Consider the following 24,044-nt stretch of genomic DNA (forward strand, 5'->3'; position numbering starts at 1 on the left):
TCAGGAGAGGCCTTTCCCTCAATACCCACGCCCTCTCAAGTACGACTGGTGGGAACGCGTGATAGGGCCTTCTCGGTGGCTGCCCCTAGGCTTTGGAATTCCCTTCCTAGGGATGTAAGAACGACCCCCTCCTTGCAGTCCTTCCGGCGTCAAGCACAGACCTTTCTATTCCAACAAGCCTTTGGTATTGACGGCTGCTAAAGATAGGGCTTGACGGGAACTGCATTGCTAATGCCTAATTCCTCCATTTTTAAACTGTTTTTTTTAAATTCTCTTTTAGCTATGAGTGGTTTTAATATTGGAATTAGTTTAATTTTATTTTAATCTAGACTCTGTATGTTGTAATTATATGTGTGTTTTATCTGGAAGCCACCGCGAGTTTCAGTTTTGGACGGATGGCGGGGTATAAATAACAACAACAACAATAATAATAATTGGTAAAGAAGATCTGGGGGGGGCCAGGAAACCTCCAGTGGTGAAGTTCAGGGAGCTGAGAAGAGATTCCATGCGGCAGGAAAGCAATGCAGAAGGAAGGTTGTGGGAGCGTAACAAGGACCACTTGCCTAAGGAAATAAAACACACCAACAGATTGGTTTGATGATGACCCAAGCACCTAAGTGTGAGAGTAAGGGGCTCACCACGTGGCCTCTGAAAGTGAGAGACATGCTGGAGTTCTGACTGTCTTAGGACTGACATTGGGGGGGAAGGCGTGCCAAGCACGGGTTCTCAGTAACAACAACAGGACAGACTTGTAGTATAGTTTACCTGTGGAAAATGTGTAGCATAAATACATGACTGGAATCCAGTCCAAGATTTCCTGTGTGTTGTCTACAGTTACATTTCCGGGCAGGTTACAACAGACAGTTGCTTGGTGCAGGGAGGGTGTGGTCCCGAGGCCTATAAAAGCTTGTTCCTCCTTTTGCAGCATAAATCCTGAAAGCTTCAGCTGATGACCGAAAGGAACTTGGCTGGCCGAGAATGGGAATGCTTCAGAATCTGGTGAGCACCCTCAGTTTTTCACTTGATTGGACGCGAGGAGTGAAGCATTTTGAGAAACTACCTTCCAGCCCTCTCTGGGGCTTTAACACAAAAGCCTGCCCCGTTCTAGCAGGTGTGTGAATGTCAGTCAGAATGGTGGCTGCTTGATCCCATCCCTTTCCTTCACTAAAATTCTCCTTTCTCTTTCATTCCCTCAGCTTCTCCTGACCATCCTGGCCCTCCCAACAGGTGGTAAGTGGATATTTCTGTCTTAGGCCCCTTGCGATGATCCGCTTATTGAGCATTCACCCGGATTTGCGTGCCCAAAACTTGCGCAGAGGTTAGTCTGTATCTGGTCTTTACTAAGCATTTGGTCTTATTCCTTTGTGGAGAGGTTATATGACAATGAACACCTATCCTGATTCGCTTGTGCTGTCTTTGCACATCTTCCCGTTAATCATCCATTCCAATTTCCAGTGTATTTCCCCGTCGCTATCTTAGTTGCAAAAAGTCAAATTTAAAAATAAGTAAGTGGGTTTGTGGCAACAGAGGGCTTTAATCCAGGTGCCGTCTCTGTTGTCTTTCTGGTACCTACTGAAAACCTTCCTCTTTCAACAAGCCTTTTAAGTAAATATTTCCCCCAGTGAGCATTTGTATTGGAATTGTTTTCAGGTGTTTCATTGCTCCTGTGTTTGCTGCTCTGGGCTCCTTTGGGAGAAAGGGCGGGATATAAACTTAATAAATAAATAAAAAGTCCACTTTAATTGTACACACTTACAACACATTTGGAATACACAGGAGTGTAGCAAGACAATTTTCATTGGGGGGCAGAGACAAAATTGGGGGCGCAGAAGAATTGGGGCATTGGTCACTATAAAAGATGTTTCTAGGGGAAAAGGTTTCATAGGTAATGTCAAAAAACCACCCTAATTAATGCATTTGAATTAAGAACTATACAGAAAAGCAAATCAATTTAAATACAATATTTTCCACATGCAAAATAGTTGCACAAACTAAATAAGAGTAACTAGGAAATGTATATTGTGCAAGTTATCCTAACATAATGGTATGAACTGTCAATAAAGTCAAGTACACCATGATTTCTCTGCAAACTTGCAGAGCAGTTCACTTGAAATTCCTTCAAGTACTGTACTTTCAAAAGCCAAGATTACTAATCTTGCTTTTCTCTGATGAAACACTGAACACCTGTATGGTTGTCAGTGCATGCGTCAAAGTTGAGAATGAATTTTCAGCCATTTTCACACACGGCTGTAGATGCACCAAAGGTGAGTCCTACAGTAAACAAAGGGTGGAGGCGTGGAAAGGCTTCCTTGTACAGGTACAATGTTTATTAAGCTCGTGAACTGTGAGTTCAGTTCTCCTGAGGCAGCTGCTTCCCAGAACTACCTTGGTCTCCGTTGCCATGCCAGGAAAGCAATTAAGAGAAGTTTCACTTTACAAATTAAATTAACCCCTATAAACATCACTCTTCATAAAGAAATGCTTGACAGCATGTCACACAGGAACTATACGTCTCTCTGGACTACAGGTGCTAGAATCAACTGTACAAGCACACAATCTCTTTTCTACAGAAAGGCCCTGGGCCAGCCAGCTAACGCTGCTTCTGATGGCTCTACCAGGAAATGTCACACACCAAAGTTAAATAAGCTGAATTATTTATACTGATTATGCACAGTTGGGTGGAGGTCTAAAACTGTTGCAACTAAGGCTCTGGCCACATTATAACTCTTCTAAACCATTTTGAAATGGAACCAGCTTGAAATGTTTGAAAGGATATCTTTTTCAACTTTTTAAAACAAACTAGGGAAGAAATGACCCCCAGTCATGCATGCACACGCAACATTCCAGCTCCCCATTGCCTGGGGTATGTTAGTAAGTTCTCATTAGGCTTCCTGGGCCTTGGAGAGCCAGCTCACTCACCTCTCTGCTTCTTCTCAGGTCCTGTCCTGGACTTGGCTAAGCTGCAACACAGTCTAGGCCCCAAAACCTAGGCACACACCCACCAGATGTGGGTGAGTGCTTATCGATGGTTCCTTCTCAAACTGGGCGGAAGTAACGAGTGGGGTACCACAGGGCTCGGTCCTGGGCCCAGTGCTCTTTAACATTTTTATGAACAACTTGGATGAGGTGGTACAAAGCATGCTTATCAAATTTGCAGATGATACAAAGTTGGGGGGCATGGCTAATACCGTGGAAGACAGAAACAAGATTCAAAGGGACCTTGATAGACTGGAGCATTGGGCTGAAAACAACAGAATGAAATTCAACAGGGATAAATGCAAAGTTCTACACTTAGGAAAAAGGATCCAAATGCACAGTTATAAGATGGGGGATACTTGGCTCAGCAGTACGACATGTGAGAAGGACCTTGGAATTGTCGTTGAACACAAGCTGAATATGAGCCAACAGTGTGAAGTGGCTGCAAAAAAGGCAAATGCTATATTAGGCTGCATTAACAGAAGTATAGTTTCCAAATCACGTGAACATAAGAACATAAGAAGAGCCTGCTGGATCAGGCCAGTGGCCCATCTAGTCCAGCATCCTGTTCTCACAGTGGCCAACCAGGTGCCTGGGGGAAGCCCACAAGCAGGACCTGAGTGCAAGAACACTCTCCCCTCCTGAGGCTTCCAGCAACTGGTTTTCAGAAGCATGCTGCCTCTGACTAGGGTGGCAGAGCACAGCCATCATGGCTAGTAGCCATTGATAGCCCTGTCCTCCATGAATTTGTCTAATCTTCTTTTAAAGCCGTCCAAGCTGGTGGCCATTACTGCATCTTGTGGGAGCAAATTCCATAGTTTAACTATGCGCTGAGTAAAGAAGTATTTCCTTTTGTCTGTCCTGAATCTTCCAACAAAGTACTAGTTCCCCTCTGTTCAGCACTGGTTAGGCCTCATCTTGACTACTGCATCCAGTTCTGGTCTCTGCACTTCAAGAAGGATGCAGACAAACTGGAATGGGTTCAGAGGAGGGTAACAGATCAGGGGACTAGAAACAAAGCCCTATGAGGAGAGACTGAAAGAACTGGGCATGTTTAGCCTCGAGAAGAGAAGACTGAGGGGAGATATGAGAGCACTCTTCAAGTACATGAAAGGTTGTCACATAGAGGAGGGACGGGATCTCTTCTCGATCGTCCCAGAGTGCAGGACACGGAATAATGGGCTCAAGTTGCAGGAAGCCAGATTTCGACTGGACATCAGGAAAAACTTCCTAACTGTTAGACCCATACGACAATGGAACCAATTCCCTAGAGAGTTAGTGGGCTCTCCGACACTGGAGGCGTTCAAGAGGCAGCTGGACAGCCATCTGTCGGGAATGCTTTGATTTGGATTCCTGCATTGAGGAGGGGGTTGGACTCGATGGCCTTATAGGCCCCTTCCAACTCTACTATTCTGTGTACTAACAGCACCCATGACCTGCAGAGGCTGCCTTACATGGGAGGGGGATACCAGTGTGGCCAACAAGAACAATTTTTCCCCAACAGACCCACACCCCAAATCCACCAAAATCTGGCCTTAACCCACTAGACAGCGTGTTTGATAACATTTTTGTATTATTGTGAAACACAATAATGTGGAGTTGCTTAACATGGTAGATAACAGAATTTAAAAGTCCTAGCAACAATTGGTGTGTTGTATTTAAGTTTGGAACTGCAGATGTAAGTGTGTGTGTGTCTTTTAGATCTGAGGGAAGTACGGAGGTTTTACATTCCTGGGTTTTTTAGGGTTAAAAATGCTCTGTGTGTGTGTGTGTGTTGTGTGTGTTTGGTTGGCTACTCTCAGCACAGGATGATGAACTAGACGGGCCTTTGCCTGACCCAGCAGGCTGTTCCTGTGATGATTATAAGATGTACTGTTTATTCAAAGGTTACGCGTTGTGGAATCACTTTATTAAACTGCCCAGAGAGCTTCGGCTATGGGGCCATATATAAATGTAATAAAAAAATAAAGATTAAATACAAACAGAGGTTCCTCACTGGTGAGGCAAGTGGACTCTGTGCATGCTCAGGCCATTTATTTCTGAGGCTTATTGTTCCTAATCATCATGTCTCCCAGGGCCGGTGCCAGAGGGTTGTCAGGTTGGGCCCCTGCAGCCCAGAGAGGGGCCCCTGCAGCCCAGAGAGGGGCCCCTGCAGCCCAGAGGGCCCTTCCTTAGGATGCGAGGGTAGTGCTCCTTTTCCACAATCTGCAGCAGCATTGGCTCCCAACCCTGCCATGGATTGCAGAGACGGAGCTCCCAGGCACTCCCTCATACACCGTGCAGGCCCACAGGTGCCCACCTGCATGCCACACATGCCCCTTCTGTTGCAGTGAATCCTGTGCACGCTGTGCGCGTGTACCTACCATCAACCAAGATGGTGACCAAAGTTTCTCTAAGGGGCTGATGCCCCTGCTACCATCTTGGTTAATGCCAGGCATGCACATGCACATAGCTGTGTTTGGTATCTATTTTCTTTTATCCATGAGACAAAGATACTGAGGAGAACTTTATTGATCACATCCAGTCACATTCTTGGCATAATCCCTCCTGCCTCTTTTTCCTCCCCTCGACTCCTGGGCCCTACTCAAGACAAACTTCTTAACTCAAAGTGATTATTAACAGAATACAACACTGCGTTTGCATTTCCTTGGTAACTATGCTCTGGTCCGCTCTTTGGATGCCTAAACTGTATTTCTAAAAGTTCAACTGAAGTTTTAAGTTACTGCAATGCTAGAAATTTGGGAACTGAAGAAAAATGTCATTTGGGGGGGGAGAATTATCATTTGGGGGGGGCAATGCTCTCTCACACACCCCATTGCTACACCCCTGGGAGTACAGTGCACAGTCCTGGTCATCTCACCTCAAAAAAGATATTGTAGAATTAGAAAGGGTTCAGAAAAGAGCAACCAAAATGATCAAGGGGATGGAGCAATTCCCCTGTAAGGAAAGGTTGCAGCATTTGAGATTTTTGTGTTTTGACATGATAGAAGTGTATAAATTTATGCATGGCATGGAGAAAGCGGACAGAGAAAAGTTTTCCTCCTCCTCTCATAACACTACAACTCATGGACATCCAATGAAGCTGAACGTTGGAAGATTCAGGACAGAAAAAAGAAAAGACTTCTACAGACAGTAAAAAGAAAAATAAAGAAAACAAAATTAAGTGCTTCTTCACAAATTCACTCTCACAGGAGGCGGTGATGGCCACCAACTGGAATGGCTTTAAAAGAAGATTAGACAAATTAATGGCGGATAAGCCTCTCAATAGCTATTGGCCATGATGGCTATGGTCACAGGCAGCATGGAAATGGCAGGAAGGGAGAACGCTGTTACATTCAGGTCCTGCTCGTGGGCTTCCCTTGGGCATCTAATTGGCCACTGTGAGAACAGGATGCTGGACTAAATGGGCCATTGGCCTGATCCAGCAGCCAAGCTCTCCTAATGTTCATATGTATGTGCTTTAATCCCTTCTGCAAAATACCAATGGTCTGGAGGAGACCTCATCTTTGCAAGTGGCAGCCCGAATAAATGGTCCAGGCCTTTGCAGCTCTTTGGTAGGGCCATCTGCTGAGAGGTGCCCAGATGAAATCTATTGGTTTAGTCAGTTCTCTTCCCCCTTTAGGTTTTCCTAAAACTCTGGGATCCTTCTGTAGAAAAGCTGAAGGCTCTAAAACCTCCCCAAGCTTCTGATAGCAGCCTATGACGAATTCTCTCTCCCAGAATTAAAATTCGAGGCACGCTTCAGCTATTCAACCTAAATAGTTTACTTTCAGTGCGCAAGTCCCTTGGCATTTGGAATGGCATCCACTTGTTGGTGCCTGTTCGACTGCATTCCGACTGCTCTACCACTTAGGCCAGAGGCCTAAGCTCTCCATCCCCTGTGGACACAAAGCTGTTCAGGCTTTCCACTTTAGATAAGAACGTAACAGGAGCCCTGCTAGATGAGGCCAAAGGTTTGTCTAGTTCAATATCCTGTTCTCACAGTGGCCAATCAGATGCCTCGTGGAATGTGCATATTAATTGCATTCGTGCAATTGTTGCGTTTAGCACGACCCTTGCTTAGTTCTTAACAAAAAAGAAAAAAGGTGGAACACACACACACACTTCCAAAATGTGATGAACTGTTGCAGAAACGAGACTTTTGTGCCTGTGGCATGCTGGGCTTTTTAGAAGAAAAGCCTAGATTTCTGGCAAGCCTTAGCTTGCGTTTCTCCAAGAAATTGCAAAGCTCAGAACTGTGCAACAAAACTTCACATTCAGAATGTATAAAGGCAGCTCCGTGACGTTTGAAATCCAAAGCTGGCTTTCTTTCCATATTTGTTTATTTAATTATTTACAGTTATATCCCCCTTTCTTCCACCATGGAACTCGAGGTGGTAGAGCAATCGCTGCGCACGCAGAAGGTGACAGGTTCAGTCCCTGGCTAGGAATGGAAAGACCTGTCAATTTCAGTTCTCTCATTTTTCCGATCTTAAATTCAGTTCTCCGCGTTTTGCAGCAATTTGTTTTTTTTAAAAAAAAGTGCTCACGAAAAATCTCCCGCATTTTAGTGCAAATTTCTCCTAAACATTTTTGCAGACAGTTTTGATTTATATACATTCTTACAAGCCATTTCTCTTCATATAATGCATTTTTCACATTATTTTCACTCATATATTCATTTTTATGCACGCTTTCCTCTTATACATTTTTGTAAACGTTTGCTTGGTGAACTGCCTTTCAAAATTCGAGTAAGCGCAAATTTCAAAGGATGGCTGTGTTTCAGTTCTCATATTGTTTGGGAAAGTACAGATTTGATGATTTGGCTTGAAATGCGGACTGAATTGAAATTCTCACCCATCCCTCTCTCTGACATCTCCAGATAGGGCTGAAAAATAGCATTGTCTGAAATCCTGGAGAGCTGCTGCCAGTGAGCATAGACAGTATTGAGAGAGATGGACTACTATGTCCGACAGCTTCTGTCCCATCCAGAGCCGGAACTACGAGGCTGAGACACGGGTGCAATTAAATCTCATTTTATTAAAGTAATGGATACATCAAAGGCATTGCGCTTCATAGAAAAACCTACACTAACTCACTAAAATCCCTAACTACACTCTAGACATGCTCTGCGGCGTATGAAGGAAGTTGACACAGCAGCTCCCCACTGTAAGCGGCAAGCTTAAGTAGGGAACTTTTTCTATCGTAATCTCTGACTCCTTCACAAGTCCTGTCTCTGCCCTGTCCGTTTCTCGCGGCAGCGGGGACGAGGTGACGGAGGGCGTGTCTCTAACGGCTCATCGGAAGACACCTGCTCCTGAGTAACGGATTCGAGGTCAGGGAGCTGCGTCACGCTGGTGGCATCCTGAGAAATGCTTGGTAAGGGAGGAGTTGGCACTTTTGCTGGAGCTTCCCCCAACAGGTCCTCGGCAGCAACTGGGGATGGCGCGCTCTCCTCATCAGAGATCGCGCCATCTGTGGGAACCGGCTGGAATTCAGGCTCGCTTCCCCCGCCAAGGTCTCACTCAGACTCAACAACTTCCAAGTCTTCTGTGTCTTCTGGCAGTGGAGGTGCCTGAAACTCATGCCTCCCCTCTTCTTGTCCCTTCTAGGAGAGCTGAGGCTCAACAGCTTCCTACATACCTATGTAAGTGATCTCCCAGGCCATACGCTAACCAGACCTGGATGTGCTTAGCCTCATTTGCCTTCAGACCATACACTGGGACATGCTTGCATTGTCGGACACATTTCATGAATTCAAAGACTTGTATTATTATTATTATTATTATTATTATTATTATAATTATTATTATTATAATTATTATTATATTTCCTCTCAAAAAGTTCCCCTTCTCTTATATATCCAAAATAAAATGTTATAGATGGTTTCTTTTGGTCTCTCCTTAGCTTTAATTTGCACAACTCGTTGGTTCGACCGGGATGACCCTTCAGGAGTGGGCGACTTTGAAACTGTCTTTGACCTGAGGAAAGAATATCCCGGTGAGATTTGCCTTCAGCCCACTGGAATTGAAGCTCAGACCCTGGAGGGCATGCCGGCATCTAGCACCGGACAGATCTTTCATCCGTGAGTAATCTCCAGGCAGGTTTAGAGAATCAGTTATGACTGCATAGCATTTCCTACAGTTTTTCTCTCCTTCCATCACATGCCCTTTAGCCCTTCCACAGATGGAGGTAGGATGATTCTGAATATCAGTTGCTGGGCACAACAGGAGGGGAAAGTGCAGTTGCATCTGGTTGCCGGGAGTAAAGCACGTAACAAGTAACCATGAACCAGTGGAGGGCAACAGAAAGGCAATCTATTCTTCCTCTGCTGATTCTTCCTTTAAGTGTGACTACTTGTTCGGGGGTTTTTTAACACAGGCTTTGCTCCTCCTGCCTCCTTCCCCTCTCTTTGTTCTCAGTTGGTTAGAGATGGCTCCTCAAGGGCAAACCTCATGCACGACTTTATTTCTTTGCACTAAAAAACCTTCCGTTTCTTGATTCTTTCACCTCCAGCCTTTACAGACTAGTTATTTCTGCACTCCGCTGCAATCTCTGTCTCTCTCTCAAAACTCCAGCACTGGTTGGCCGTTGTGAGAACAGGATGCTGGACTAGATGGGCCACTGGCCTGATCCAGTAGGCTCTTCTTACGTTCTTATGTTCTTGTTAAGGGTGCTGGGAAATGTAGCTCTGTGAGGGGTAAACTAAAGTTCCCAGGATTTGGGGGGGGAGGGGATGTATTTTAAATGTGCTTTAAATGTATGGTGTGTACACAACCATAAATTAGTTTGAATATTATGTTTCAACAAACATGCACACATGATCATTTTCTGAATAACATATACATTTATGAAATAAAAATAAAAATAAATAAATTTGAAATAAAAAGGGACTTATATGTGGAGATAACAATTGACTGAACAATTACTCAAAGAGCAAAGTATCAACAGGGTGCTAAATTGTCTCTTCCTGATGGAAAGGAGACAGGATGACAAGGTTATTATACTGAACTGTGAAATCAAGGGCGCGCGAGAGGCTGTAATCTTCACTTACCTGGGAGTAAACCCCACTAAATTCAGTGGGTCTTACTCCTGAGTAGATATGGTTGGAATATCAGCCAGAGATGGCTTGGCTGACATTAGCCATCCCCTTTGTCTTTAAGTTGTCACAGTTTTTGCTGCAGTCCCCCCCCCCAAAAAAAAAAAGACTAACGGGTACTGCTCTGGAAACTCATTAACTTTAAAAGGGAACACACAGGGAAGGGAATTGATTTGTAAATATCTGTTGATGGCTGAGATACGCACATATGTTTTAAAAAAATAGATATTTCCACATCAGCAGACTACGGAACAGAAGAAAGACTTGTGCATAATAAACCAATTGAGGTGGGATGGAAAATACCAGATGAAAGTGCAAATGAGAAGACTGAGCTGTGTTTGTACATCCCTGGCCCTTACTCATTTAGATATTAATGACTTCTACCCAAATCAGCGCATACAATAGTTCTAGTTTCCATAGTGTGTGTGATTCACTCAAAGTGTCACTTCAAATTGTGGCTGCGATAGCTGTGAAGAAATAACAATGGGTGTAATTTAAACTTGTTCTGATTGTATGCATACACTAGGGTCTGTGTCCCTGCTCACTCCACTTCGCATGCCAACCCCATCTATCCCCACCCCTTTTGCAACCCCTCCACTTCCCCCAGACCTTGCCAAAACAAACCCCACATCTCCCCTTCACATCCTCCCATCTCCAGCAGTGGCAGCGGTGACCCTGGGATGATGAGGAGATAGACTTTCTCTCCTTCATTCCCCCATGACCACCACCACTGGCAGGGAGGAATGAAGGAGAGAAAGAATTAGACCTTCCCCTTTTGCCGGGCCAGCCAGGGAGGAGGAAGGTGGCCAAGAGCGGTACTAGCCTCTTCTCATGCAGTAGTTTGCAGTGCCATCTGTCAAGGGCCACACAAACTACAGTGTGATGACAACTTTATGCAAATATAGATCTAGAAATAGAATATAATAAATTCTGTTTTTGCATCTCTCCTTTCCTCTCTCATTAAATGGTGATTAAAGGCACAGAGAGAGTAAGGAAGCACTATTTAACCCTAAAGGGCTCCCAGCTTGAGCCTGCCAAGGGCCAAACTAGACATGATGTTAATTGCATGGATGTTACGAACATTCATAATTTTTTGTTATGTAAATGGAAGCCATGGGAAATCCTGAGCAACCTTGGGAGGGAACGGGAAGTTTAACTCTTTCTCTCCCTTCCACGGACCCAAGAACAACAGACCCTTCAAAACTGCCATTTGTATTTCAAAGGAAGGTCCCATTAGCTCTCTCTACAGATGCTTCTCTCTGTCGCCCTCACAGTTTGGTGAGTTGGGTTGCTTCTCTTTCTCGGTGTCTTTCTCTCTCAACTAGATTTAACCCTGAAGAAGGATTTGCTTGTGTCAGTAAAGAACAGCATGATGGTTTTTGCTGGGATTACAAAGTCCGCTTCACCTGCCCTTTGGACTTCTGCTCAGGTGAGTCCACCAGGCCAACGTGGTAAGATGGGAGAAAGCCGCTGCTCTGAATGTAAATGAAGGAGTCTTTTTTTAGCAAGTGTTGCTAATTTGCAAGATGCACTTGTCAGTACCTCCTATGACCTAGGGAGAGTCCTTAGGGCCAGATATAAAGACCTGGAAGGCCTCATTTGTCCTTTGGTCTGAGGTTTCTAGTCTACATTTTACATGAACAGGTGCATTAGTCACAATCCATGGTGGAGGCTAGGAGAAATTACACAGCAATGGAGATTTAGGCCACCAGTTACCAGATGTCTGTGCACAGTGGCATGTTGCTGCCACTTTCCCAAGTCTCTGCCACTTGCAGCAACGCCCTCACACCACCTAATGGTCAGGCCAGTCCTGTGCATGCATATGGAATCACATTTTCCCAGTGACGAAGGGGCACTTGCGTGCGATCGACGGAGCAACAGGGTAAGCCGTTCGCTCCTCTAACCCTCCATTTGTTTTCAGCCACTTTTGCGACACCGAGGGCTGTAATAATAGTGAAAAAGGTGGCAGAAACCATAGCAGTCTCCTCTGAGGCATTTTCAATGGTTTAAAATAAGAAATACTTACCGCTGTCATCTTCACCGCTGACAGCAGTAACGTGTGGGTGAAGAAGGCCCAAGAAGCTGTGATATCAAAATGGCAGTGAAAATGTCTAGACTAACAAAAGTTGACCCAATGCAAGTATTAGCCCCTGAAATAGACAAAGATGCACTCACTTCACAAATAGCGTTACAATTTGCCTCTCTTCAAAGCTCTCTACTAAAAAAATGGGATGATAGCTTTAAGCTTTTAGACGAAAAAATTTCTTCTCTGACATACAAAATGGAGGACACTGCTAAAACAACAAAGTGTTAGAGCTGGGTATTCAGCACACAGGTGATTAAACATAATCAAAAGGAGCTCTTAAATCGCGTGGATGATCAGGAGAATCAGGGCCGTTGCAAGTATCTTAGAGTGTGTGGGATCGAAGAATGGTCAGATCATAAAGCGGTCACACAGGTCTTATTGGATTGGTGGTCAGCAATAATACCAGAAGTGGGCATTACTGTCTCCGATACAGAGTGTGCACATCAGAGCCTGGGACCTCAGCCAAATAATAATGCCCCCCCCCAAAGGACATTGTGGTTGCATTTTATAACTATGCTAGGAAAGAAGCACTACTTAAAACTGTAAGAGAAAAGCACCAAATTGAATCTGAAGGTAACCTAGTGCTTTTTCTACAAGATCTGAGTGCTGAGACCCTATGCCTAAGTCATTTTGTCCTGCTACTGAATTACTGGAGCAGCAGGCATCAAGTACCACTGGGGTTTTCCATTTGCCCTGATAGAGGAAGCTGATGGCATTCAACACCAAGTAGCAAACAGGAAGAATTTGGTGAGCTTGACAGCGATCAAGCGCTCTCGCGCTCCAGCTGAGTAGGGCCCCACTTTCCAGACGTTTTCGCTTTTCTGCAGGGGCCTGGAACGGAACCTGCCATATGAGTTTTCACACTTGTCCGAAGGATCAATTAATGGTCAGCAAAACTCTAGGGGTTAATATATGTAATTCTTCTTTTAGATATTTGGGAACTTTAATTCCTAAAAAAATCTCAAAATTATTCTATATTTATTACATAAATACAGATTTAAACAATTGGAAAAAACTTAATTTATCCACCTTAGGTCGGATACCTGCTATACGAATGAAGGTAATACCCAGATTCCTCCATTTGTTCCAGGTCCTCCCCCTTCTCATAAATCATAACACAATCCATAAATGGCAGAACACGTTAAACAAATTTGTTTTTAGAATAAGAAACCAAGACTGGCCTTGTCCTCCTTTTACACTCAGACAAGTGCAGGGGGTTAGGGACATCCTAATTTATATTTTTACTACACAGCATTTCAGTTGAGACAATTTGGCTTCATAATAATGAGAGCAAAAAAGACTTAGATCAGATTGGAGGAATCAATGTTGAGATCAGGTAAATTGTGGAGTTTACCATTCCTATTAATCCATAACACTTGGTTAGGAAAATTTACTAATCCATTCACAAATCTTGGCAAGCTAAATTGTCTCCGGTCTATTCCACTATGATTCCCTTTCAGGTTTACCCAAATGCAGGGGATGAATATCTGAAAAATTATGTAGGGAAATGGGAAGGGAAAGGATATTTTAGACTTAGACTTATTTTCACAGGGACATCCAGTTTCTATACAGCAATTGAAGGTTGATATCCCATTATGGAACTTACTTTGGTTACACACACAGCAGTTGGAATTCTCACTGAAGGGCCCTCAGATTAAAACATATGCAACTAAAGCTATTACAACATTTGAAAAGGTTTTATTAGAAAATATTCATAATGGGAAGGGTCTGGTTTCCAGAGTGTATAAATATTGCTGGAAAGTGATATGGGAAGTCTGGTAGGATTAAAGAATCAGTGGGAAAAAGATCTGGGGACTGAACTGGATGTAGCCGACTGGACTTTGATATATACTTTCAAATACAATGAAACTATTTCAGCCAACCATAAGGAAATCCTACTAAAATGTTTCATAGGTGATATCTTACACCAGTTCAGCTCTCACATATTTCCTCTTCGATGTCTCCTCTATGCTGGAGGGGATGTAACCAGAAAGGAACATATTTTCATCTTCGGTGGATATGTCCAAAGATCAACAGGTTTTGGAGCATGATTCAGGAGGAACTCAATAAAATCACAAAAGAAACCGTTCATTTAAATCTGGAACTGTTTTTATTGACTTTATTCAAAGATGAAAATAGTACACTGAAATCTAAAAATCTTGTTTCCAAATCGTTATTGATGGCAAGAATATCAATTCTGCAGCATTGGAAATATCTGGATGAGCTGGACACACAGGTCAGGTACAGAAATGTCTGGATAGTTGCAATACTGGACAAAATCAATCTGCATCTCTGGTTTCTAAGAGGCAATACAAAACCAGAATCGTTTATATCCATATGGTGGAGGTTTATAGAGTATACTTCACAACAGGCTTTACATAATCAACTTCCTTCAACAGCAAAAGCTATTTGGCTTTCATGAATAATTAACCTGTTGTTGTTGTTATGTGCCTTCAAGTCGATTTTGACTTATGGCGACCCTATGAATCGGGGACCTCCAGTAGCATCTGTCGTAAACCACCCTGTTCAGATCTTGTAAGTTCAGGTCTGTGGCTTCCTTTATGGAGTCAATAATTAACTAGGAACACACATTTTCTATGTTTCTCAGGCTTTATAATATTCTATTAGTCATTCAAATTGTAAGACACTTACCTGTATGTATATACTTTATATGATCCTGTAGTGTAGTCCTATATATGAGGTACATCAGTATTACAAATAATGGCTCTGAGGAGGGGGGAAGGGGAAATCGTTTTCATTTGAATTAGTTGTATTTTCTGTGATATGTTATTGCATAATTATATAATAAAACTTTTTTTTAAACAAAAAAACATTTTCCCAGTGACAAAATACTGCGGTTTGAGTGCTGAAAAAATAAAAATCTGGAGAGCCTCTGCCAGTCAGTGTAGGCAGTACTGAGCTCAATGGACCAATTGTCTGACTTCCTGTGTTCCTTTGTTCCAATCTTTTTGTCCTCACATACCCGGAGCCAACAATGATTTGCGTCTTACCTCCCCTTTTTTCACTCTCTTCTTTAGGATGCACAACTCGTTGGTTTGATCGGGACAATCCCTCGGGAAAGGGAGACTATGAACTCTTGGTCGATCTGCGGAGCAAATATCCGGACCAGATTTGCAAGGAGCCCCTTTCAATCAACGTACAAACCTTGGACGGGATTCCTGCCCACCAGACGGGACAAAAGTTTTCAGTGTGAGAAGACACTTTTGGTGGTGTTAGTGGGGGGGGTGAGAGAGTATGCATTTTTAACATGCCAGAACAGATGTCATGCAGTTGTGCTCTAGTCCAGGGACAGGGAGCCAAATATGGCCCTCTAGGCTTCTCTGTTTGGCCCTTGGAACTCACCCCAGCCGCACGCATCACTTGCCCTTCCTCACACACTCCCTGAGTGCTTTGGCCTGGCTGGTACGTGTCCTTGCATTGTGTTCATGCCTCTTGCTGGCCTGAATGGAGGTCAGAGAGGGGTGTGTGAATTTGGGTCAGAACTAGCCTATGGTACAGAGGTAAAATATATATATTTGCTCAGCCCATTTTTGCTTCTGGCTTTGCCCACTACTAGGATGTGGCCCCTGGAAGAGAATATGTTTGCTTGTTTTGCTTAACTGATTGGATTGCCGCTGTATGTTTGTCAAATGGTTGTGATATAGAACTCACAAAGGTGCGTGTGGATCCTATTATGTAGGCACTATTGACACTCAAGTGGGAGGCGTCAGCACTAGTGCTTGGGGAACCCCAAGCCCTGCAAAAATACAGTCACTGGGAGAGACCAGAAGCAGGCCTCACTCCATCAGCCCATCAAGCACCTCCTACCCCCGAACTGTTTCTACGCCAGCTGGTCATTATAAGAACAACTGTTTCAGCATTAGTGCTTGAGTTCGTTTTTCCCTCCTCCCTCCCTGCCCTCTTCCCTTGTTTGTAGTGTTTTTTTTAGATTTTAAGCCTGAAGCCAGGGGCTGTCTTTCCTTAATTGATTGTATGTAAGCCAGTCTGGCAGCTTTTTTGGCTGAAGAGCGGGGTGCAAATACAATACACCATCATCATCATCCTGGGGGAAGGGGACCCTGAAAAGGGGGAGAATCCCTCCAAAACCAGCCTAATGTCGATTGAGCATGCTCAGTGGCCATGGAATGCCAACTGTGACTGGGGAGAACAGAAAACCAGGTGGGAGGGGCAAATGGAATGGAGCACTTCTGAGGATGGCTGGCTGGCTGGACCACTGAACAGGAATGCTCCATGCTGCAACATTTTGTTGCAGCTCCCACTTGTACACCACCTTGAGTATGAGTTATCCTAGAAAGGTGGGGGCACAAATACCAAAACAAATAAGCAACTTGTATCTCTGACCCCACACTACCTGTTGAGCAGATTTTCCTGTGTGAACAGGGAAGGTGGGGGAAATAATGTCTGCAACATGCCATCTCATGCAACACCATTTTGACTCCTGATCTTGACCAGGTATGACTCTACCAGAGGTTTCGCCTGTGTCAACGCTGAGCAAGGACCTGGTCAGTTCTGCCGAGATTACGTAGTCCGGTTCACTTGCCCGGAATCCTTTTGTTCTGGTGAGTGTCACTACTGGTTGATACGATATTCTCAGCCTTGACAGGGCAGTGGGGATGGTCATCTTCCTTAATGACATGCCTATAAGTAACTGATCTGATTCCCCTTAATTAAAGCAACAAGAGCAAACGATTCTGCAACTTTTTGGAGAGTGGTCTCAAGGGGCTGCCTGAAAACAACAATTAACATGGACAGCCATATTCCTGTGAACTCTTGGGAATTACACTTTAGTGCCACCTATGCGACGGGGCAAAGCTGTCACCAGTCATCAAAGGCAAATATAAACAGTTTTCCTGAGTGTCCGCCGGTCGTCCCCTATGAAGTTAGAAATCTTATTTCTAAATTAAAAGCTGGCAAAGCACTGGGGAGCAATAATATCCCACCAGAACTTCTTAAGGCAAATATAAAGTAGTGGGCTGCTGTCCTATTGTCAGTATTTACATGCATCGATCACACAACATGCATCCCAGAGGACTGACCGGTATCATTCCAATATACAAAAAAGGAAACAATTCCGAACTTGCAAATTATAGACTGATTAGCTCGCTGAGTATAATCAACAAGTTATATGCTTCTCATTTGCATGAGAAATTATTAAACTGGCCAGAGCAGGAAAATATACTCGAAGATGAGCAGCCCAGTTTCAGGATTGGAAGCTCCACAGCTGACCAAGGGCTTGTTCTTTAACATCTAGCTGAAACGTACCTTTGCATTTTATATTTTTGTATTTGTACACCTCTGCATTTTATTGCCGTGTTGCCATTGGGAGTGTATGTATATTTTGTCTATAGAGCTAACAGTTCATATCACACCCTATGTAGTAAAGTGCATGGGCATTTGAAATTGGGCATTATTGTGTATTCTGTCGGCTATTAGCCAAGACTATTTTTCCACTATTCATTTCTAAATGTTTTTAAGAATAATATCATGTCTGATTAGACCTTGACTTTATTTGCTTTTCTTTATTTGGTCTTTGATCAAAGATTATTTTCTCCACGTCAGGTTTTAATGCATTCCTGCAGCCATCCAAGTTTTCGTCGCCATGCTTATAGCCCAGATGTTGTACGGCTTCCAGCTATGTTTTTGATGATTTTGCCCCCGTTGAGGTCATACATACAAAATTTGTAAGAGCTATATAAGAAACCCGACAGATGTACCTAATACAATTTTGCAATTGGAGGTGGGCCAAATCTCTGTAGAGGCACACACACTGATATATAAGACAAACTTCTGGCTAAAGCTGATGTTTTTTCCATTGGCAAAAGCTCCTTTGACACTGACTGATCTTTTCCAATCTAGATGGAAAAGGACATTGTCTGCAAAATTGCTTAATTTGGGTTTTTCTAGCGCTGCTATTATGGCATTAAATGTAAATGTACTGCCTCCAAGTCGATTCCTACTTATGGCGACTGGCTATATTAAAGCTAAAACTGCTGTTTCCCAGCGAATTATGAACATTGATCTACAAAATCATTTGAGCTTGGCTGCACTTCACTCTAACTATGGAGATTATGTGACAATGTTTACAACAACAAATTATGTGTCAATCCCGAAGTACAGAAAAGCGTTCATGCTCGCTAGGCTCAGTGTTTTTTACCTGCTGCACTTTTAGAAGGCAGATTTGACAAGGTTCCAGTACAAGAGCATTTATGCCCCTGTGATGCAGGAGATGTGGAAACTGTTGCTCATGTGCTGTAGTATTGTCCTTTTTATCGGGACTCCCAATTTGATGTTATCGCCCCGATTCTTCAAAAAATCTCAGGGAGGTCTGATGTATTTTATTTAGAATATTTACTCTCAGATCGGAACCTGCAGGTCACATATAGTGTGGCAAGATTTTGTGCATCAGCTGTTACCTATTGGCGAGTGAGGACGGAAAAGGCTAGCTATTATTATTATTTTGGGGGCTTTTTGCCAAATGGGGTATTTATTCAACACATTAAAGTCATATTATGTTGCAGCTGTTTCTTTCTCAGTATAATGTTATGTTTTTATAGTTTTAAAATAATTTATGGTGCTGGTCTTTGACCATAATAAATGACTGATTGATTTTGCTTCCTGTGTTCCTATGTTCCCATCTTTTCCCTGCAAACCTGGAGCCAACACCGATTTTGAGTCTTGCTTTGCCTTTGTTCACTCTCTTCTTTAGGATGCAAGACCCGTTGGTTTGACCGGGACAATCCCTCGGGAAAGGGAGACTATGAGCTCCTTTTCAATCTGCGGAGTGAATATCCTGACAAGATCTGCAGTGAGCCCCTTGCAATGAATGTTCAGACCGTGGACGGGATTCCTGCCCAGCAGATAGGGCAAAGATTTTCAGTGTGAGAAGACCTACTTGGTGATGGTTGTGAAGAATATGAGAGTTGGGATTTTTTTAAAAAAATGCCAGATCAGATTTTGTGCAGTTGGGCTCTGGACTAGAGATGGGGAACGCCAAGCCCCTGAGGCCAAATGTGGCCCTCCCTCTCTATCTGGCCCTCAGGTCTCTGCCCATACCACACACTCCTTCCCTATCCACACTCCCTCACTGGCCCTGCTTTGCACACACCCCTTCTGTGTTTTTGCCTGGCTGGGGTCGGCCCTCCTTGAACATTGAGAATGCCCCTTGCTTGCTTGGATGGAGAGCAGAGAGGGGCGTGCGAGTGGGTGCAGCAACAAGGTTAGAGCAGAACGGTAAAATTAAAACTTCTTGCTCCACCCACTTTTGTCTCTGGCCCTGCCCACCTCTGCCGTGTGGCTCTTAGAAGGTTGCCCAGAGGGAATACGGCCCTCTGTCTGGAAAAGGTCTTCTCCTCACCCTCAATTCCTTTGCAACATGTTGCATCCTCAGCTGACTTTCCCAGCAATGTTTGAACATAACGTTTCATGTTCCTTCCCTCAACTCTCTCTCTCTCTCACACACACACTCGCATACCCCTTTATAAATTGGCTGTTCAATGGCGGCTTGCAAGAAGTCTCACCTGATTGTCCCTCCCCCTTCCAAAATGTGTTACGTCCAATAGGCATTGTCAACAGTGGGAGCCTTGCACGAGACTGAATTTCACTTTCTAGAATGCAGAACTGGAGAAGGTCAGCTTGCATTTCCCAATAAGAGTCTTCTTCCCCGAGTCGGCAATTTCCTTCTGGTGATGGGAAAGTGATCTGCAGAGTTCCACATTCTGACAGTTTCTTGTGGTTGTTCCCGTTTTCATCTGCGGGCGTCTCTCCAACTCAGGGACAAATATGGGAAGGACCCTGCTTCTATGGGTAGAGCATATATGCCTTGCATGCCAAAAGTCTCAGGTGTGATCCCAGGCATTGGGATTGGCTGGGAACAAAGGAGAGCTGCTGCCAATCATTGGATAGCTGTGTGAAGAAGTCCCTTTCTTTTATCTGTGTCCTCAAACTGCGATCATGCCTCTTGCTCGCCCGGATGGAGAGAGGAGTCTGCACGCTTGTGCAGGAACCTCTGAATTTTGCACGGCTGGAATGCAGCCCAATGTACAAGGGAGAGTTGCATCCATTGAGCTGCCCACTTTTGCCTCTGGCTCCACCCCTCATAAGCATGCAACCCCCTGGAAGATGCAGCCCCTCCCTGCTCTAGTCTCTCCTGCCTCCCCTCCCCTGCTGCTGCCATCCATTTTGTTAGTTGGTGATGAATGAACGGCTTCTTGGTTTTCTCTATATGTACAGGTTTGATCCCCTCAAGGGATTTGCTTGTGTCAATGATGAACAGGAAGGTGCCAGCAAATACTGTCGAGACTACAAGGTTCAGTTCACTTGTCCAAAGACTTTCTGTTAAGGTAAGTGTTGCCGTCCACTTTGCACGCAGATGATTCCTGGTTCAGTCGTTAGCATTTTCTGATAGGGTTGTCCCAGGGTAGGGATGGGTGAGAATTTCAATTCAGGTTGCATTGCAAGCAGAATTTATCAAATTCGCAATTTCCGAAACAATATGAGAACCGAAACACAGCCATACTTCGAAATTCGCATTTATTAGAATCTTGGGATGGGATTCGCCAACGACGTTTAAAAAAATGTGTATATATGGAGAAAGTGTGCGTAAAAATGAATAAAGTAAAGGTAAAGGTGTCCCCGCACTTGTAGTGCGAGTCGTTTCCGACTCTTAGGGTGACGTCTTGCAACGTTTACTAGGCAGACCGTATATATGGGGTGGGATTGCCAGTTCCTTCCCCGGCCTTTCTTTACCCCCCAGCATATGCCGGGTACTCATTTTACCGACCACAGATGGATGGAAGGCTGAGTGGACCTCGACCCGTTTTACTGGAGGTTCGACTTCCTCCTTCCATTGGAATCGAACTCCGGCCATGAGCAGAGCTTCGGCTGCGTTACCGCTAAAATAATATGCAAAAAGGCATGAAAAGATGAGAAATGGCTTACAAAAAATGTGTACCTTTGTCAAAACTGCCTACAAAAATGTGTTTATTTGGAGAAATTCGCACTAAAACGGTGGCGAATTTTCATGAGGATTTAAAAAAAAAATCAGATTGCTGTAGAAATGTGGAGAACCGAATTTAACATTGGAAAAATGAGAAGCTGAGAGAATGGAAACAGACAGATCTTTTCATCCCTACCCCTGGGTGCATGGGAATTTGGCTTGATGTAGAAAAGTGCACCCCAAAATTGCCTAAGTCAGTTTCTTAGATTCTGTTGAAGATGATGAGGCTAATGAGGATTCTAAATTGCATGTGGAGCTCCAGGAGTACAGGAGGCTCCCCACTGCAGAAGTTTACAACCTGACTAATGGAGAAGACAGTGCAGGGGAACGGCGATGTCAGTGGGGACAGGCCTAGAATCACGTGAACCACAACCTGAAATCTCCAAATGAGGCTAGACTGTAATTCAAAATAGATACCAGAGCATAGGCCCCCCAACCTGTTTGTGTCCAGGGGCACATTTGGAAACCTAAGAAACTATTGTGGGTACAGCATACCCATTTTACAGAAGAAAAACTGACAATGCTCAGAACCCCCTCCCCACAACAACATCAGAAGAGCCTGCTGGATCAGGCCAATGGATCTAGTCCAGCATCCTATTCTCACAGTGGCCAAGCTGATGCCCATTAAGGGAAGCCCGCAAGCAGGGCCTCAGCCCAACAGCATTATCTCGAGATGCCAGGGTTGAACCTGGCACTTTTGCCCTGCAAAGCAGATGCTCTGTCACTGAGCTACACCCTTCTATAAACAGAAGCATTGGGTTGTATCCAACTAAGTCTCCGAGTAGACCCACTGGCCACTAATTTCAGCATGAGCTACAGCCCATTCTTTTCAATATCATTTTAATTCTTTTTCTTCTTTTAAAAAAATTACAGTTCAGCTGAAGATTGCCCTAGAAAAGTGCTGTGGCCGGAACGGAAATGCCAGAAGGCTGTCAACAGAGAGACCATCTCAAGTTCCCTTTTAAGTGTCACATGGATCAAAACTGCGTCACACCATGCATTCAGTGTTGAAAAAGAAAGGGAAAAGCAGCTTAGATTTGAAAACGGCAGACAGATAAAAGTGTAAAACAAAATAAATGCATCATATAAGTTGGACAAATACATATATGAAATGGCTAAATGAAAGTTATTTTTTAAAAATAGTAAAACTTTTAGTTTGCTAGGAGCCCAGCCTGTTTCAGAGCCAGAGTAACACCATGCAAAGTAATGGATGATAAGAGGAAGGGCCATGGCTCAGTAGCAGAGAATCTGTTTTGCATGCGGAAGGTTCCACATTCAATCCCAGCATCTCCAGACAGAGCGGGAAGAGATTTCTTGCCTGTAACTCTCGAGAGCTGCTGCTGCCCGTCAGTACAATCCTGAGCTAGTTGGACCCAACAAGTACACGCAGCTGCCTACATTCCTTCCTATGAATTGCAAAGTAGCAGAACCCAGCATGCAAAGAGTCTTAATCAATATGCAGCTGGGTGTTTGCGCATGCAAGCAGCAATCCTTTGCGTGTGTAACATTAGTCTTACACCTATACACCAAAGCATTCCCCTATTTTGCTCTGTGAAAAGTTTGCTGCTGGGCATGCAATATCTCCACGAGACAGGCAGGCACCCAACAGGTGCATGCAACAGTGCATTCCTATTCTATGCAAGGAAGAGCCACCCCGATTATATTTTTACCTGAGAGGCAGTTGATTATGAAGGCTCAGAGCATCTCAGTGGCGATGACATCTCCAGAACGGATATTGGAGGAGGAGGAGGAAGAGGCAGGGTGTATGTCTTGGAGCGGGGTGCCTCCAGACGGAAGAGTTTTCTCCCACATGTTAGATTTCTGAAAGAAAGAAATACTGCCCTGGGGCAAGCTAATTGTTGGGGTGTGGGGTGCTCACTGTGCCCCTTGCCACCCATGAGTGTGCTGCCAGGGGAAAACAAAGAGGCAACCCTAGCAAGGGAGAACTAGTGGATTGGGACCTTCTCTGCTTTCTCAGGACAGAAGCACCATTCTCACTCAGAAAGAAGGGAAATCATGTCCTCATAGAACAGCCCCCACCCCGATATTACTGAACTACAACTCCCAGCACCCAGCTTGCGAGGGCTGATGGGACTCATCGCTCAGCAACATCCAGAGCGCCAAAGGTTCCCCTGTCCTGTCATAAAGGAAACAATACATGTGCACACCTGGCCTGAGAGGCAGCAATCCTGAGGGGTGCTCTGTACATGCTCAGATGCACCCTGTGGCCCCCAAGATCCAGTAACTGCAATGGTGGCTTCCTGTTGTATTGGTCAGGTGTGCTGCTTGATGCCCACGAGGAAACCGTCCTAGAGGGGTGCGCTGGGAAGGGAAGTGCTGTTTCCAGCTCAAGAAGACAACAGTCGCTAAAGGGGCTCTCTGTATATGCCCAGATGTACCATTTCCAGCTGGGGAGATAGGACTTGCAAATGGGGGCTCTCTGAACATGCTCAGATGTACTATTTCCAGCTGGTGAGGCAGCCGTTGCAAATGGGGCTCTCCCCACCCCTACGCCCTTTGCACGCGCTCAGAGTCCCTGTCTGCAGCGCGCGAGGGAGGAATCACGTTTCAGATGCACTTTTTTTTCCAGTCCCGGGAGGCAGCAACAGCCAAAGAGGGATCTCCGCACGGCCCCAGAAACACCGTTGGCGACTCGGGGAATCAGAAATCGCCAAGGGAGCTTTCTGTACATTCTCAGAAGCGTCGCTTGCGGCCTGAGGAATCCGTAGCCGCAAGGAGCGTTTTCTGTAGGTGTACAGGGGCCCGTGGAACAAATGACCACGAAGGGGTGGGGCTTTCTGCACGCGCTCAGAGACGCGCCGCACCTTGGCCTCCCCGGCTCCAGCCTGGAGGGCGAACCCGGCCGGTTCCGGGGCCGAGGCCTCCTG

The 24,044-nt window shown here is 44.7% G+C and overlaps 1 protein-coding gene and 1 long non-coding RNA gene across 4 annotated transcripts; one reads left to right on the forward strand and one right to left on the reverse strand.

Annotated features, from left to right (window-relative positions):
* The first annotated feature begins 896 nt into the window (after positions 1–896).
* On the forward strand, positions 897–22,259 carry LOC133372578 (uncharacterized). 2 transcript variants are annotated; one of them, XM_061601374.1, is made up of 9 exons: positions 897–999; positions 1,197–1,230; positions 8,863–9,040; positions 11,380–11,483; positions 15,179–15,350; positions 16,614–16,720; positions 18,868–19,039; positions 20,391–20,500; positions 22,030–22,259. In XM_061601374.1, exons 1-8 carry the CDS (start codon positions 979–981, stop codon positions 20,497–20,499), a joined length of 897 nt encoding a protein of 298 aa, XP_061457358.1. In that variant the 5' UTR covers positions 897–978; the 3' UTR covers position 20,500; positions 22,030–22,259. The 2 variants fall into 2 exon arrangements, with proteins under 2 accessions (XP_061457358.1, XP_061457359.1); XM_061601375.1 differs by lacking the exons at positions 897–999; positions 1,197–1,230 and adding an exon at positions 1,237–1,318.
* Positions 14,287–24,034, reverse strand: LOC133372579 (uncharacterized). Of its 2 annotated transcripts, none has more exons than XR_009759508.1 (4): positions 23,982–24,034; positions 22,827–22,977; positions 14,793–14,867; positions 14,287–14,439 (listed from the first exon to the last, which is right to left on the reverse strand). It is a non-coding gene; the product is annotated as an uncharacterized LOC133372579 (long non-coding RNA). The 2 variants fall into 2 exon arrangements; XR_009759507.1 differs by lacking the exon at positions 23,982–24,034 and adding an exon at positions 23,325–23,902 and having other exon boundaries at positions 22,827–22,998.
* Between the last annotated feature and the right edge of the window lie 10 nt (positions 24,035–24,044).

Source organism: Rhineura floridana, chromosome 18 (genome assembly GCF_030035675.1).
Source record: "Rhineura floridana isolate rRhiFlo1 chromosome 18, rRhiFlo1.hap2, whole genome shotgun sequence".
NCBI lineage: Eukaryota > Metazoa > Chordata > Lepidosauria > Squamata > Rhineuridae > Rhineura > Rhineura floridana.